Consider the following 12907-nt stretch of genomic DNA (forward strand, 5'->3'; position numbering starts at 1 on the left):
CAAAGTGGATTTTTATTTTGCTTTAGAGTAACTGCGATTAGACACCGAGGTGTCCAAACCTAGAGATGGGACATAATAAAGGCTCCAATCAGCCCATCCTCACTGAAATACAAAATTATTCCATGCTATCAGAAAGTATTCGCAAACCTGGCTTAGCATGCCTCATGATTATCATGGTAACTTTACCATCATCCCTGACTTGAATGTGACAGGCAGCTGATTATCTTTAACTTGTTCCAAATTGTCTTCTGTGTCTGCCACAATGGGAAGAAACTAGCTAGCACCCGAGGGAGCCGCTTGCTGCATTCACCTGCAGCACAGTTAGTGAAAGAAGGTAATTGCACTGCTAGGACCAAACTCAGCTGCTCATGCAATTATGTTGTCAAACTGAGCCTGCTGGAAACACCCACACTCACACACACATGTATCCATGTGTTGATTGACACACATGAACAGAGGGACATGTGCATGCATCTCTGCATATAAATGCAAGTTCACACCCACAGCCATGAGCTGATCATGAGTGAGTGTCGGGTCGGTCAGACAGGAACAGGCTGTCCAGTGGACACCAACAACAGCTTCTGTTTTATAGCCTGGTTCACAGAAGGTGTTAATCCACGGGGTTAAACCCTCTCTGACATCATGTCACTCATCTGGACACACTGCTTTCTCTCTGAGTGACAGCCGTGAGGCATAAAGGAGCAACGCAATCTGAAATGATTTGGGGATTCGCCGCTGGACTGGCAGGCCTGGCAGAGCTGAGGAAACTAATGTTTGATGTAAATTTAACACGGAGTAACACGGAGTAGATCAAAACCAAAACATTTTTCTCCATTATTCTGCTCAGAGGACATCAACAGCAGGTATGATCATACATAATCTGCTGCTATGGTTACAAGCAACGATGACTGCATGACTAATGTCCCACGATTTGAGTTTGCAAAGACACGCTGCAAATTACCTCAGCCGTAATCACAGAGGCTGTCACAGAAATGTGAGACAGAAAGGTGAGTAACTACCTGAGCACAAGTGCAAATACGTAACCACACCTGGGATAGTGAAGGTTAGGCCAAGACAGCCATCCATAGCCTGCAGGTGTTTGTTTTGCTCTGAAAGCACTAATTGTGTCACAACCACACCTCAGGGTTAAGCCTGAAGGATTTATATGACGTGCTTTAGTTTGACCAGTTTTACGCCACATTTCTGTGTGGCTAGTGCATGGAATTTCTGCAAAACATGACAGGCAGAAAGCACAGGGTTAATCTGTCTTCTCTGAACTTTTACCTCTGTGTTTGTGCTATTTTTAGCCCAAGGTTGAAGGGCAGGTGAAGTACCACCATACAGATAAAATGCAGGTATTTGGAGGCAAAACAGCAGAGCGCAGTTCTCACAATCGCAACACTTCTCAGCTGTTGTAATTTAATGCTTTTTAGTTAAAATAGTCAGAAATCAGTCTGGCTGACACAGCATGAATTCCTGTGTGTATGTAAAACGTGCATTCAGGCTAGAAACTGCAGCCAACAGCCCCAGACCACTGTGTTTACAATAGAAACAGAACACAATGTCTTCTTTACATGACCACAAAAACACTGTTGTTTGGAGACAACTTCACAGTACAAAACCCAGAGACTGTGATCTAGTAATTGACAGGTAGCCAACTGCCTCTGAACCAACTCAGAACAAATACCAGACCACACTGTGACAGCTCCGTCCCCAAACAGCTCAGAAAAGTGAGAATCATGGTCCTATTTTTAATGTTCTTTCCTATATAGGTCAAAGGTCAAATCCACATGCAAACAGTCTCATCTCTACCAGTTAATTCTTTGCGGAATGAGTTTAAGCTCAACATTAAAGACAAGAAAAACCAATCAGTAGTGGAGTCTCTACTCAACAACTCAACTCAGAGATCAGCGCAGGTTAAAGTCTCCCAACTGCTCAGCTCCATAACAGGTGACTGACTGGATGATCCGCTATCAGTCATGCCTCCCGCCAACACGTGAACATGTCACTCTTCAAACTGATCAGCAAACATATTTTTGTCCAGGACTCTTTGATCCAGAGAGAATAAACCACCTTCACCTTTTCACTGTTTAAAAGTGCAGCACTGACACTGACATCATGCTATGGTCCAATAGCGCAGCTGCACTTGTCTTTTCCACTGACTCACCAGACTTTCCCTGCTCTCCGTCTGACTTCATCTCCTCCTCCGAGGGGAGTTTTCCAGAGGATTCCAGGATTCCAGGATCTGTCAGGTGTGTGCTGGAGACTTTCAGGATAAAGCAAACTCCAAAAATCCTCCTCTCTCAAGCAGTTCTCACTCAAACCTCATCCATTTTTTAGATTTTTTTTCCCCAACGAATAAAGGCTCAGCTGACACCAGGAAATACATCCAGGAGCTACCGCTGTGTCTTTCCCTCTGTAAATGTACCTGTTCAAGGCGACTCCCACAGCTTCAAAGATACAGTACACTCGGCCCCTCCCCCTAAACTCTAATGGTTTACTAGGTGAGTAGGAGGAGCTCAGCGGGGCTGTCACTATGATTTTCCCACATTACTCAAACATACACACAGACATGCGCACACACACACACATGAACTGATGGGGGGAGGAGCCTAGCCTAGGTGTGGGCTTAAGCGTTGATGTGTGTGTAGTCTAACCCCAGCAGGCAGCACAGCAACAGGTCTGCCAGCTGTTGACTTGCCTGAGGGTCTTAGTAACCTTATACCTTTAAAACTACACCTACGGTATCATGAAACCCTTGAGCGCCATTAAAATGACCACTGCAGTGGGACACACTGTGATGCATTTATGATCAGTCAGTAAAAAACTCTGAGATTGATGTTGTTGTTTGTTTTCTTTTAAAGCCATCTGTCCACATTGTTGAGCAAGTTAAACAAACTACAGTCAGGGACACATAGGGAGTAAAGTGAGCCAAAGAACCACAATAATGACGGGCTTTAGAACAACAACCAAGGGATGAACACAGGATATTGTCATCATTCAGAGGATTAAATCACAGCTCAGTCTTAAATTATAATAAACTAGATGTGTTTACATTTCATTGTAAAAGTTATCTTCTAAAGCCTTCTACATTTTAGTTTAATTACATCTTTTTAATATCTCTGGTTGACACATAGAATGCAAGTAAACACACTTTGAGTGCAGACACAGGTGCATGTTATTTGTTCACACAATCCCTGTATGCTTGTGTTATCCAACCATCCATGCAGTGACATGTAGTCCGAGGCCAGCGGGTGAATGGGGGACTAGTGATGTGCGAGTAGTCACAGAGAAGAAACCCTGATTTGAAACAAAGGTGATAAGCCTGTGCATTAATTAAGCTTTATTAATCTGCCTGCAAGGACAAAGATAAAACCTCTTAAAATAAGCAGAATGATGAGTCAGACCATAATCCCTGCAAGTTAAGTGCACATACAGAACTAGTTTTTAAAAAAGGCAAAACAGCAGTCAGAAAGACTCATCAAACACTGATTGAATTGTATCTTGAAGTTATTTCCCTTTTATGTTTCTAATAGCTTAGAATAAAGCAGCGTTCTCTGCGGAGCCAACCTGAATATTATCAGCAAATATTTTTTTTATAAATTATTCCTATTCTATCGGGTGATTAAGTCACATTTAAATGGAACAAATCGTTATTATTTTTTGAAAAAGTCCCAACACACAGCTCAACTCACAGTCAATATGTGTGCCACACAGCCGGTGTGCTGCTGCAAACACAAAATGAGTCCGCCCACACTTGTAACAGGAGCATTCGCTGGGCTCCTGGTGGCCGAGTCTAAATTCCTTCAAGCTCCATTAATCAACGAGGCCACTTTAGACTCAACCTTACACGCATATTCTTTTAGAACCTGCTTCCATAACAGTGCACGAAACAATGCAGGTCGCAAATGTACATTTAATTATGCATCTATTAATTAATCAACAACAGTTAACTACCGAACCATGCTTTATTACATGGCTCATTGGAGCTTCTATACCTCTCCACCAACCAGTAAAACAAGTTGAAACTGTAAACAGTGACATCAGCCCAGGCGTCGGCCACATTCTACATTTCTGCAAACAACAGTTACGTTACATTTTCAGGCTTCATATGTATCATATTGATGTTTCTGGTGGGGGGGATGGTGGGGATGGTGGATGGTGTAACACCTTGGCAAGACCTCTGTTTGCGACTACCAAACAGCAAAACTGGTTGTGATTTAGCAAGACATCGATGGCATCTCCAGGAGCAATTGTGCCACAGAGAGCAGATTTTTAATGAGATTTCAGCAACATTTCCAACAGCAAAGGTGCCACTCAAGGCAGGTGTTTTTAGTGAGACTGTGGCGCCATTTTCAGAGGCAATTGTGCCACCCAAAGCAGGTGATTTTAGCTAAACATTTGCATTATCTCCTGTATTGATTGTGCCACTAAAAGTGGGCGTTTTTTTAGCGAGACATCAGCGGTATTTTCTAGACCGAAACTGGATATTTTAAGACAAACGTGATCTTTCCTCATCATTACCAAGTGGTTTTTGTGCCTCAACATAACCACAAGTTAACCACAGTGTTGTAGAAATGTGAAGTTTCATCACATATGCTACATAATAAAGTACAAATGTAACATATCCGTGGTTGGCATAAATGTACGGTGCCAACATTTATTCTGGCGACTGGGTTGTGGACATGTATAATCAGTACATAACTGAAATAAATGGAGTTTCTTTTGCTTTACATCTAGCAGATGATGGTATCAAAAGTCCATGTGTACACTTAAATACATTGAACCAACATCACAAAAGTGTCTGTGATGCCTACTGATATTATTTCAAACCTAATCAATAGCTTTGCCAGAAACCTTGATTAAGCCCTCTGCAGAGTTGATAATGATTCAGCGTACCATCCCTCTCTCTGAGACACAGAGCAGCTAAAGAAAATAATCTCCTAATGTGCATTGTGTCCATGCATAATGGACAAAGTGAGGAAATTGAATACTGCCTACTCAAAGGGGTGTTTGTGGCCCACGCAGGTCTGCAGCTCAGCAAATGCGCAGCAGATTGAGGGCTAAAGGTACAGGCACAAGATGACTGTGAGGCTTTGTGTTGTGAACATGTGTGTGCATGTGAATATATGATGATTTAACTTCATGATAACACTCAGCAGATAGCAGGGAGAGAGCCAATGAGCTATTCCATACTACACAATTGAAATCCATTCATTGATTTTTGTTGGACCTTATTTTCCCCCTACAGTCACAGGGCTGTTTCATAAAATGGTTAGAAATGCCTTTTAATGGCAGAGAAGAGGAAGACTGCGGTACTTACATCGGCTATAAAGAACACCTTGTGCCTCTGCCTAGTGCTCAATGGCTTAAGATTACAAATCCAAGGATAAGAGATGACTCAGCAATCCTCCCCCCCTCTTCTGGAGAAGAAAAAAAACCTCAGAGAGAGAATCTGAGAAAAAAATATAATAATGCCATTTATCATGTGAAGCTGTGGGCTGTGAAGTAACTTAAAGAATTGCGCTGGTCAAATTGGCTGCATGAGAAATGATTGCAGGGCAGTACCCTAAACGCTGGATGCTTGGAAAAAGGTCATTTGATGACAAAGGGTACTGCTGTGATTATCATTGTGGGCAACCAAGATCCCAACTGTGCAACAGTGAACAAGCTTGCATATTTCACAAATACAGTAGCTTACAAGCAATGTACATGGACCGTATTACCAAAACCGCTTTTGCTTGCTCAGTAGATGGCAGACTACAGCATATTAATTATGCTCCTCTTGCTCCAGACCTGTTGGGACATGCTAGCTAGAGTGTAAGGTAACTAGGAAGTGGTCCAGCTGCGTCTCAGGCCCAGACACTTATGAAGATGAAGTGCTAATCAGCAGGTCTGTTGGGTTTCCTAATTAAAAGAATGTACTTGGCACGCGCTGGCTATTTACACTACACTAAGACAGCATCAAATCACACTACTGGGACTGCGGAACAACAGGAAATTAGGTTTCTGTGACATGCACGGCTTGGAATGCACAACATTGTGGGGGGAAAAAGGGTTGCATGTAAAAAGCAGTTTAGCTGAAATTGCTGATGCTGACCTTGTATGATGTTGCATCGCACACAAGCGCACACACACACACACACACACACGTTTCTAAGTTCTGGAATGCCTTGCGGTGATGAGCTGAGAGCACTATCCCTTAAATGAAAATCAATGAAAGCAGACAATCTCCCTCTCCCTGCAGTCAGTTTAAACAATACCTCAACGGACAGCAGCTCCACCTCACACTGCCAAGAAGACGTCAACCTTTCATTGTTTATGTGAGAAAGTAAAACACAGACAATGAGACAAAGATTAGAAATTAATTCAGCTTGTGTTTGTGTGTGTGCATGGATTTATTTTATCAACGCAGCTCTTTTTTCCCAGCTTTCTGAACAATGTGGTGTCCATCTTTTAAATGCCTGTCTTCAGCACTGTCTAACTGGCCTTTGTTACAACATACAATGCACATGTTAGGGTGCTTTCAGACCTAGAGGTCACTTGCTGTGGTCCCAATCAGGGACTGATTTTGTTACAAAGATGCATAATTACCGTTCTCATGCACTGGATGTGCTGAATGCGCATATTAAGGCAGTACAGAAGGAGGTGTGCATTATTAATCCTACGGAGCTGTAACATGCTCATGCTTGTTTACCACAAACAACACGTAATGCATGCAGCTGGTTTGGATCGAGGTCGGAACTCGCACCAGAGTTCCTTTGTAACCGGACCAAGACCACCTCTTCAAGAAGGTCTCAGCCCAGTTGTTTTGGTGTGCACCCGAGTGTGAATGCTGTGTTCACATTACCAAACACACAGCACTAAGGGGGCAAATGAACTTGAGTACGACTGAACCGAACCAAACAGGGCAGGTGTGAAAGCACCATTAATGGACACACTATCCTTGTAAATTCAAACTTTCCAGTTTCCTTGTTCTCATGATTTTTCTCAACATGCAGCTTGCACAGCAAAACCTTGAAACAACCCCTGTACAAAAGATCAGCCCATAAGTCACAATGTGTGAACTAGAAGGGGAAAAAAGTGGCCGATGAACTGTGAAGTTGACTAAAAGAAATGATTCATGATTACCTACACCACAAAAAAATAGAATTAGGGACATGTCGCGGTCATGTAGTGGTAATGGCAGTCTGAGTCATTGTAAAACACTGTGAAGGGTAAATCATGTCTGGATCACAAACAGCAGAAAACTGCTGTAATGGAAGTTCACACTAAGTCTGCTGTGGATTCAGGCCGTAGAACACGAACAGCCCTCTGTTAAGAACAAAACAAAGGTGTTGCATTGGTGTGGGTGTGCTGATGGAAACTAGTGTTGAGTGCATCTACTCAAGTACTAAACTTGCGTGTAGATTTCACATAATTATACTTCATGCAATCACTTTCATTTTATGCTACTTTACTAAAAAGGGAGATGTTGTATTGTGTACTTCACTTCATTTATTTCGGATATCAGTACACTAGATACTTTGTAGACCAAACTTTTCCAGAACTTAGAAACATACAGTAAGATCTAGATATGCAATATATTGTAAAACATAATAAGAAAATGTGATTAACTCTGATAGATGTATTATTAAACATACCAACAATTTATAAAATAGTTACACCATGATAAAACTAGAAAATAAATGCTGTTCACATCAGTGTTTATTACAGAAATATTAACAAGTTAGATCTTAAATGCAGACTGTTTTTGTTGTAGTATTGCTACATTGACATAAGTAAAAAATTCATAGCACTTCTTCCACCTGTGGAGAAGATGTAACACAATGAAGAAGTTTGAGTGACACATTCATGAGTTTGAGGGCTTATTGTGTGTCAAACTCTGAGCAGTTTATAACACTGTGGAAAGAAGTGAGACCATAAATCATTTTATCCTACCTTGACAGTTGCGAGATGAAGAGTGCAATTTTGCCATTCATGTTTCAGGGCATTTTACCTGGAATGTGCTCTGGCACATATTTGACTGGCCAATGCAGTGTGCTGCCAGATGAGGTTGCATAAGGTCGCTGCAAAAGTAGACCAATTTTTTATTTATTTTTTCCTACATTTTTTTTGACAAAGCCCCCTGTGCCAAATTGGTTGTCTCACTGAAATGACTGAGGTGTGTTTGGAATGTTGTTTTGCCGCAGTCCTGTTAGTGTTAAACAAGTAGCAAACTACAGGATCAGCTGACTCCTGTTATTGCTTTTTCAAAGTTATGACATGTCAGCGTATACTTTGTCTAAGTAGGTCAGCTGTGGATGACTGTAGCGCTATGCTGAGGTGCCGGATTTGTTATGACCTTAAAGAGGATGTCCCATAACTGTCTTCAGATCCTCCCCCCACCTTTTCACTCTTTTACCTCAGGCAAAGCACATACATGTGGAGGGTGGGTCAACGTTAAAATGTCAACTGAAAGCCCTTTGTTTGAAAAAAGACCTAGGGGTATGCAACCATATATTGTTGATCTACTGTGAGTCTAAATGGTGTCTGTCTCTCTGCACCTCATCTTCTGCATTTTAACAGGTTTGCTTACATGTCTGGAGCTTGTTTTTTCTACTGCTTCTTCTATACTCATCACTATTACTACTGTGCATCCCATATATATATATATATATGTATATATATATATATATATATATATACACATACCTATATACCTATACCTCAGACTGCCTCCTCCAATCTCTGTTAGCTAGGCTATTCACCTCCATATTCTCAGAACTTCCAACCTTCATGCTCAGTAATCAGTGAAAAGGAACCGGCAGCCACCAGGTGCCACTCAGCTCTCCTCCAGATCTGGCCGCCTCGACAGCCACCGTCCCTCTCCACCATCACCTCCGCTGCCAATTCACTACTGCCAGACGCCAGCTTAGATTAGCTGCCCACGGGCCTTTTTAACAGCCATTTGAAGGGCAGGCAGACGGTATTACAACTGGTGACTGGTTGTACCAGTTGGCTGTTCGCCTCGTGTCAGACTCCAAGGTGGAATTCAGAAATAGAAAATACACCTCTAGCAGCACCTTGGCGCAGTGCTGCACCTGAGTGTAAATCCAAAACTTAACGAGGTGTGAGTGAAAATTTAGGAGTGGCAAAACAAACACGGGCAATATATAATGTGACAGAATATAGGCCGGTGTTTCATCCTGAGTGCTGTGTTTTGGAAAAGGGCTTCATTGTAAAACATGGATTTGATTAATTCTTTACACTGATTCAATGGAACAGCAGCGAAAGAGCATCATGTCTATTCTGGATGTTTAAATCTCCTCAGGGCGAGTCAAGACACCTTGTAAAGTTTATTTCTGCCTGGAGTAGTATTAATTTCTTGGCCACTTTTAGTTCATCATTTTCAGTACCTCATGACACTTAATCACCAGCATGCACTTAACACAGAACCAACCCCTGCTTCCTTAATCATTGGTGTCCACCAGTAATTTATTGGGGTAGGTTGGGTTGGGCAGATAAGGGGTTAATAAAATAACAGGTGTAAATTTCTGTTTTTTATGGGAAATGTTTAAATATACTGTATACAAATACAATCTAATGTAAGTCAAATTGCACCGAATAAAAAATATACCCAGAGTACAAAGAAAACATGAAAGAAACTTGAAGTCTATTTGAAATAATACTGGACTATTCATGTAGCCTCTTCATTAAGGGTGTAAGAGAATATTGCTACACTTGAGTATCATGATATTATGGTTTGTGATACTCTATAGATTCTCAGAAACACTATGGATTTTTAATTAACCACTTCCATGCAAAGGTTTGTGGCAGTGGCTCATTTTGTGTTGTAAATACTCAACCTGCTGGATCCCTCGCTGTTGTTATCTATGTTCAGACATTTGACTCTTCCACTCCAACAACATACCGCTAGCGTAAACACAAAGAACACGGGTTCATGAAACAGGCAGTAATAAAGTGTGCACCACTGGCTCCTAAAATTCGATTTTAAAGAAATCGCTATAGACCCTTTTAGGGCTGACATCACAATGACGTCAGTTTAAAATGTCATCTTGTTGTGTTATTGGGAGCCAGAATAGAAGGAGTCATGGCTCAAAACTTAAATTTGAGCACATAGCAGCCAACACTGCCTGTCAGCAAAAACAAAGACAACTATGGTTAAATGCGATAAGACGAAAGGTCTGGATGGAGGCAATCTTCAAAATTAATCACATGTGCAGCACACACTTCATATAAGGTCAGGAAAAAAGTATTACCTGTTGTAAGGATGAATAACGTCATGTGTATTAAGGGTTATCATGTCCACCTCAGAAATTACGGAGGTATTAAGAGGAATACTGGATTTCTCCGTAAGACTGACCTTTTTAGCGTGTTAGCTAACGTTAGCTTTGATAGCAAAACAAAACATAGGAAACCGTTCAAGTGTTGTCCTCCATTGTAAGATTGGCATAGTAATCAACCACAAAGCCAGCCGTCCCACCTTCAGCAATCCTGTCAAATCATCCATCCACTGAGTGAGAGCATACGGGTCGGCCAGTCTGGTCCCGTTTGTCAGTGTTTATCTATTCAAGTAACATGCGCGGTCCCAGAGAGTGACTAACCTGACATGGTGCGTTCGTGTGACGCTCTACACTAAAATGAGAGCCCTGTTGATCGAACTGAGCTTTGTATTTCTATATGAATTGACGAATGCTTTAGTTAACCATACATTCACCCCGCTCGGCTCTTTGCTGCTACGTCTCCCCAGACAGAGTGTTGAGAGTGTGCTCTGCCACTGCTAGAGTGCGGTGCTCTGAATAACCTAAGGGTACATTCCGACACTGCTCCAAATTTACGGTTGGTCCGGTCCGTGCCAGAGTGTGCTCTGGCACTTTGAATGAGTATTTCTGAACGCACCACTTGTATCATCTTCCTCCATTGTCTAAAACAAGCCAACAGAACTTACTAGCTAGTGCTGGCTAATGTTTGTGCAGAATTGTTTTGCCTCCAGCTCAGCCCCACCCACAAAAAAACATCATACTGTTGACTTACAGTAAAGGGTCTATTTAGCACTTTGCTTACAGTATTGCAATAGATCGCAGTATATTAAATTGTAACCTTTGTATTGTGATGTGTATCGCACTGCCAGATCGTTTCCAATACAGAGCCATGAAAAACATACAGTATATCTGAGCATATCATAAAGGTACTCTATGCAGGATTGTGAGTTGCTGTTTGTAAACAAGCTCGCTAACCAAAGTTAAAGTGAAAGCTGACCCAAGATTCACTCTTGTTTGGTGTTTCACTTTACTATATTTGTGTTTTTACAGGGCTGCGTCTCTTGGATGCCTGCTGCTGACAATCTGGCAGCCCACGTGGTTTCTATCTAATACCAATATAATATAATAATAATATAACAATTTTGAATGCCTAACATTTACACTCACAACGTATTAGGTATATTTTAATAAAGTATAACATCTTTTTCACTTATATGCCATCCCTTGTGTGCCTCAAAATTCATTTAGTGTGACTTGGTGATACTATCACCAGCAGACTGAAGGCTTGCTGAGCTGTCAGATGAAGGTCACTGAATGCGCATTTGCTGTTTCTGGTCCATTTACCAGAGAAAAAGCGAGGTGCCAACAAAAAAGAATTTCAGACAGTCTGAGACCTGGCAATTTCGGATGCATTGATAGTACACATCACACACACTTTGCAGCAGCTGCTTAGCAACCGTCACTGCAATAAAATGAATGAAGACACGTACTGTGTGCTGCACTGACCTGTGCTTTGACATTTTCTATTCATCTGCATTTTTAGTAGGTATACAAAAAAAGTTTTGATTGATTAATTGAACAGCACAGCTCCAGATCTAAATTTAGACCATAAATATAGTACTTGGCAAAGTTAAATGTAACACCTTGGAGATGTATTTAACCTGCCTCTGAATGGATTCTAAGGGAACGAGAGAAGTTGAAGACAGTAAGAGCATTTGGAAAAGGCTCAGAGGAGGAAGTGAGGCTAATAGAAGTTTGTGTCTCTGGGAATTCCTCTGATGTTCCAGTGCAACAAAGTTTTGGACACACACACACACACACACACACACACACACACACACACACACACACACCGACACACTGGCACGTACCCGCACACAACTTTCAGGAAGAAGTAATGTTTCCTTTGATGACTGCTTAAATTAGGCTTTAAATCTAGACCCCTTGAAATCTCACTTTTTGACTTTATGACCTTTGAGCTGCACTTGTCAGCAGCCTTCTTTAATGAAGCGGTTAAAAACTGACAGAGAAGGCAGATAATCAGACTGCTGCTCTGCTCCCTTTGTCCATTTCAACCCCTCAGTCGACTTTAATGGAAAGGCCAGAAGATGGAGGCACCCGAGCACACAGAAAACCCCTTTGTCCATGAGCGCTGCGCAACAATTTTTGAGATTTCATGGGTGCGGATCCAAGGGGTGTCACAATTTCAATTCTAAAGCAAAACTCGATCGAAATGAGCTCTCAAGTTTCATCATCGAAATCAAAAGCATGATCAGCGATTCTCTTTCCAGACACAACGGCCTTTGTCACAGTCAGAGATGATGGAGAAACAACAGAACTGGTTTGTTCCCAATTGACGGATAAAATAAGTAATTGATACTAAATTTTAATATATTATTTAAATTTGGCCATATAGCCTTAGTAAATTGGGCAGTTATATTCCACTTAATACCATGTAAAGTGTCTTTTTAAAGAAGAAGTTGAAATTGTTAATGACCTCTGTCAGGGTATACACACAATAATCCATTAATCTTTATGAATGAAGACTCGATAGTTGAAAAATGGCGTCGCATTCAGTGCTGAAACTGAATCATGGATTTTGACAATCATGATACCACTAGCGGATTCATCGTGTGAAACTC

At 41.5% G+C, this 12907-nt stretch overlaps 1 protein-coding gene across 6 annotated transcripts in view; it reads right to left on the reverse strand.

Moving 5' to 3' along the window:
* kazna (kazrin, periplakin interacting protein a) overlaps positions 1 to 12907 on the reverse strand; it is a 167101-nt gene that overhangs the window by 57670 nt on the left and 96524 nt on the right. The window contains exon 1 of one of the 6 annotated variants that reach the window (XM_049581179.1): positions 2168 to 2420. The exons of the other annotated variants lie outside the window; for them this stretch is intronic. Coding sequence (XP_049437136.1) covers positions 2168 to 2198 — 31 coding nt within the window. The 5' untranslated portion in view covers positions 2199 to 2420. Of the gene's footprint in view, positions 1 to 2167; positions 2421 to 12907 lie in introns of those variants that run through there. 6 annotated transcript variants of the gene reach the window in all.

This window comes from Epinephelus fuscoguttatus, linkage group LG7, assembly GCF_011397635.1.
Source record: "Epinephelus fuscoguttatus linkage group LG7, E.fuscoguttatus.final_Chr_v1".
Lineage (NCBI taxonomy): Eukaryota > Metazoa > Chordata > Actinopteri > Perciformes > Serranidae > Epinephelus > Epinephelus fuscoguttatus.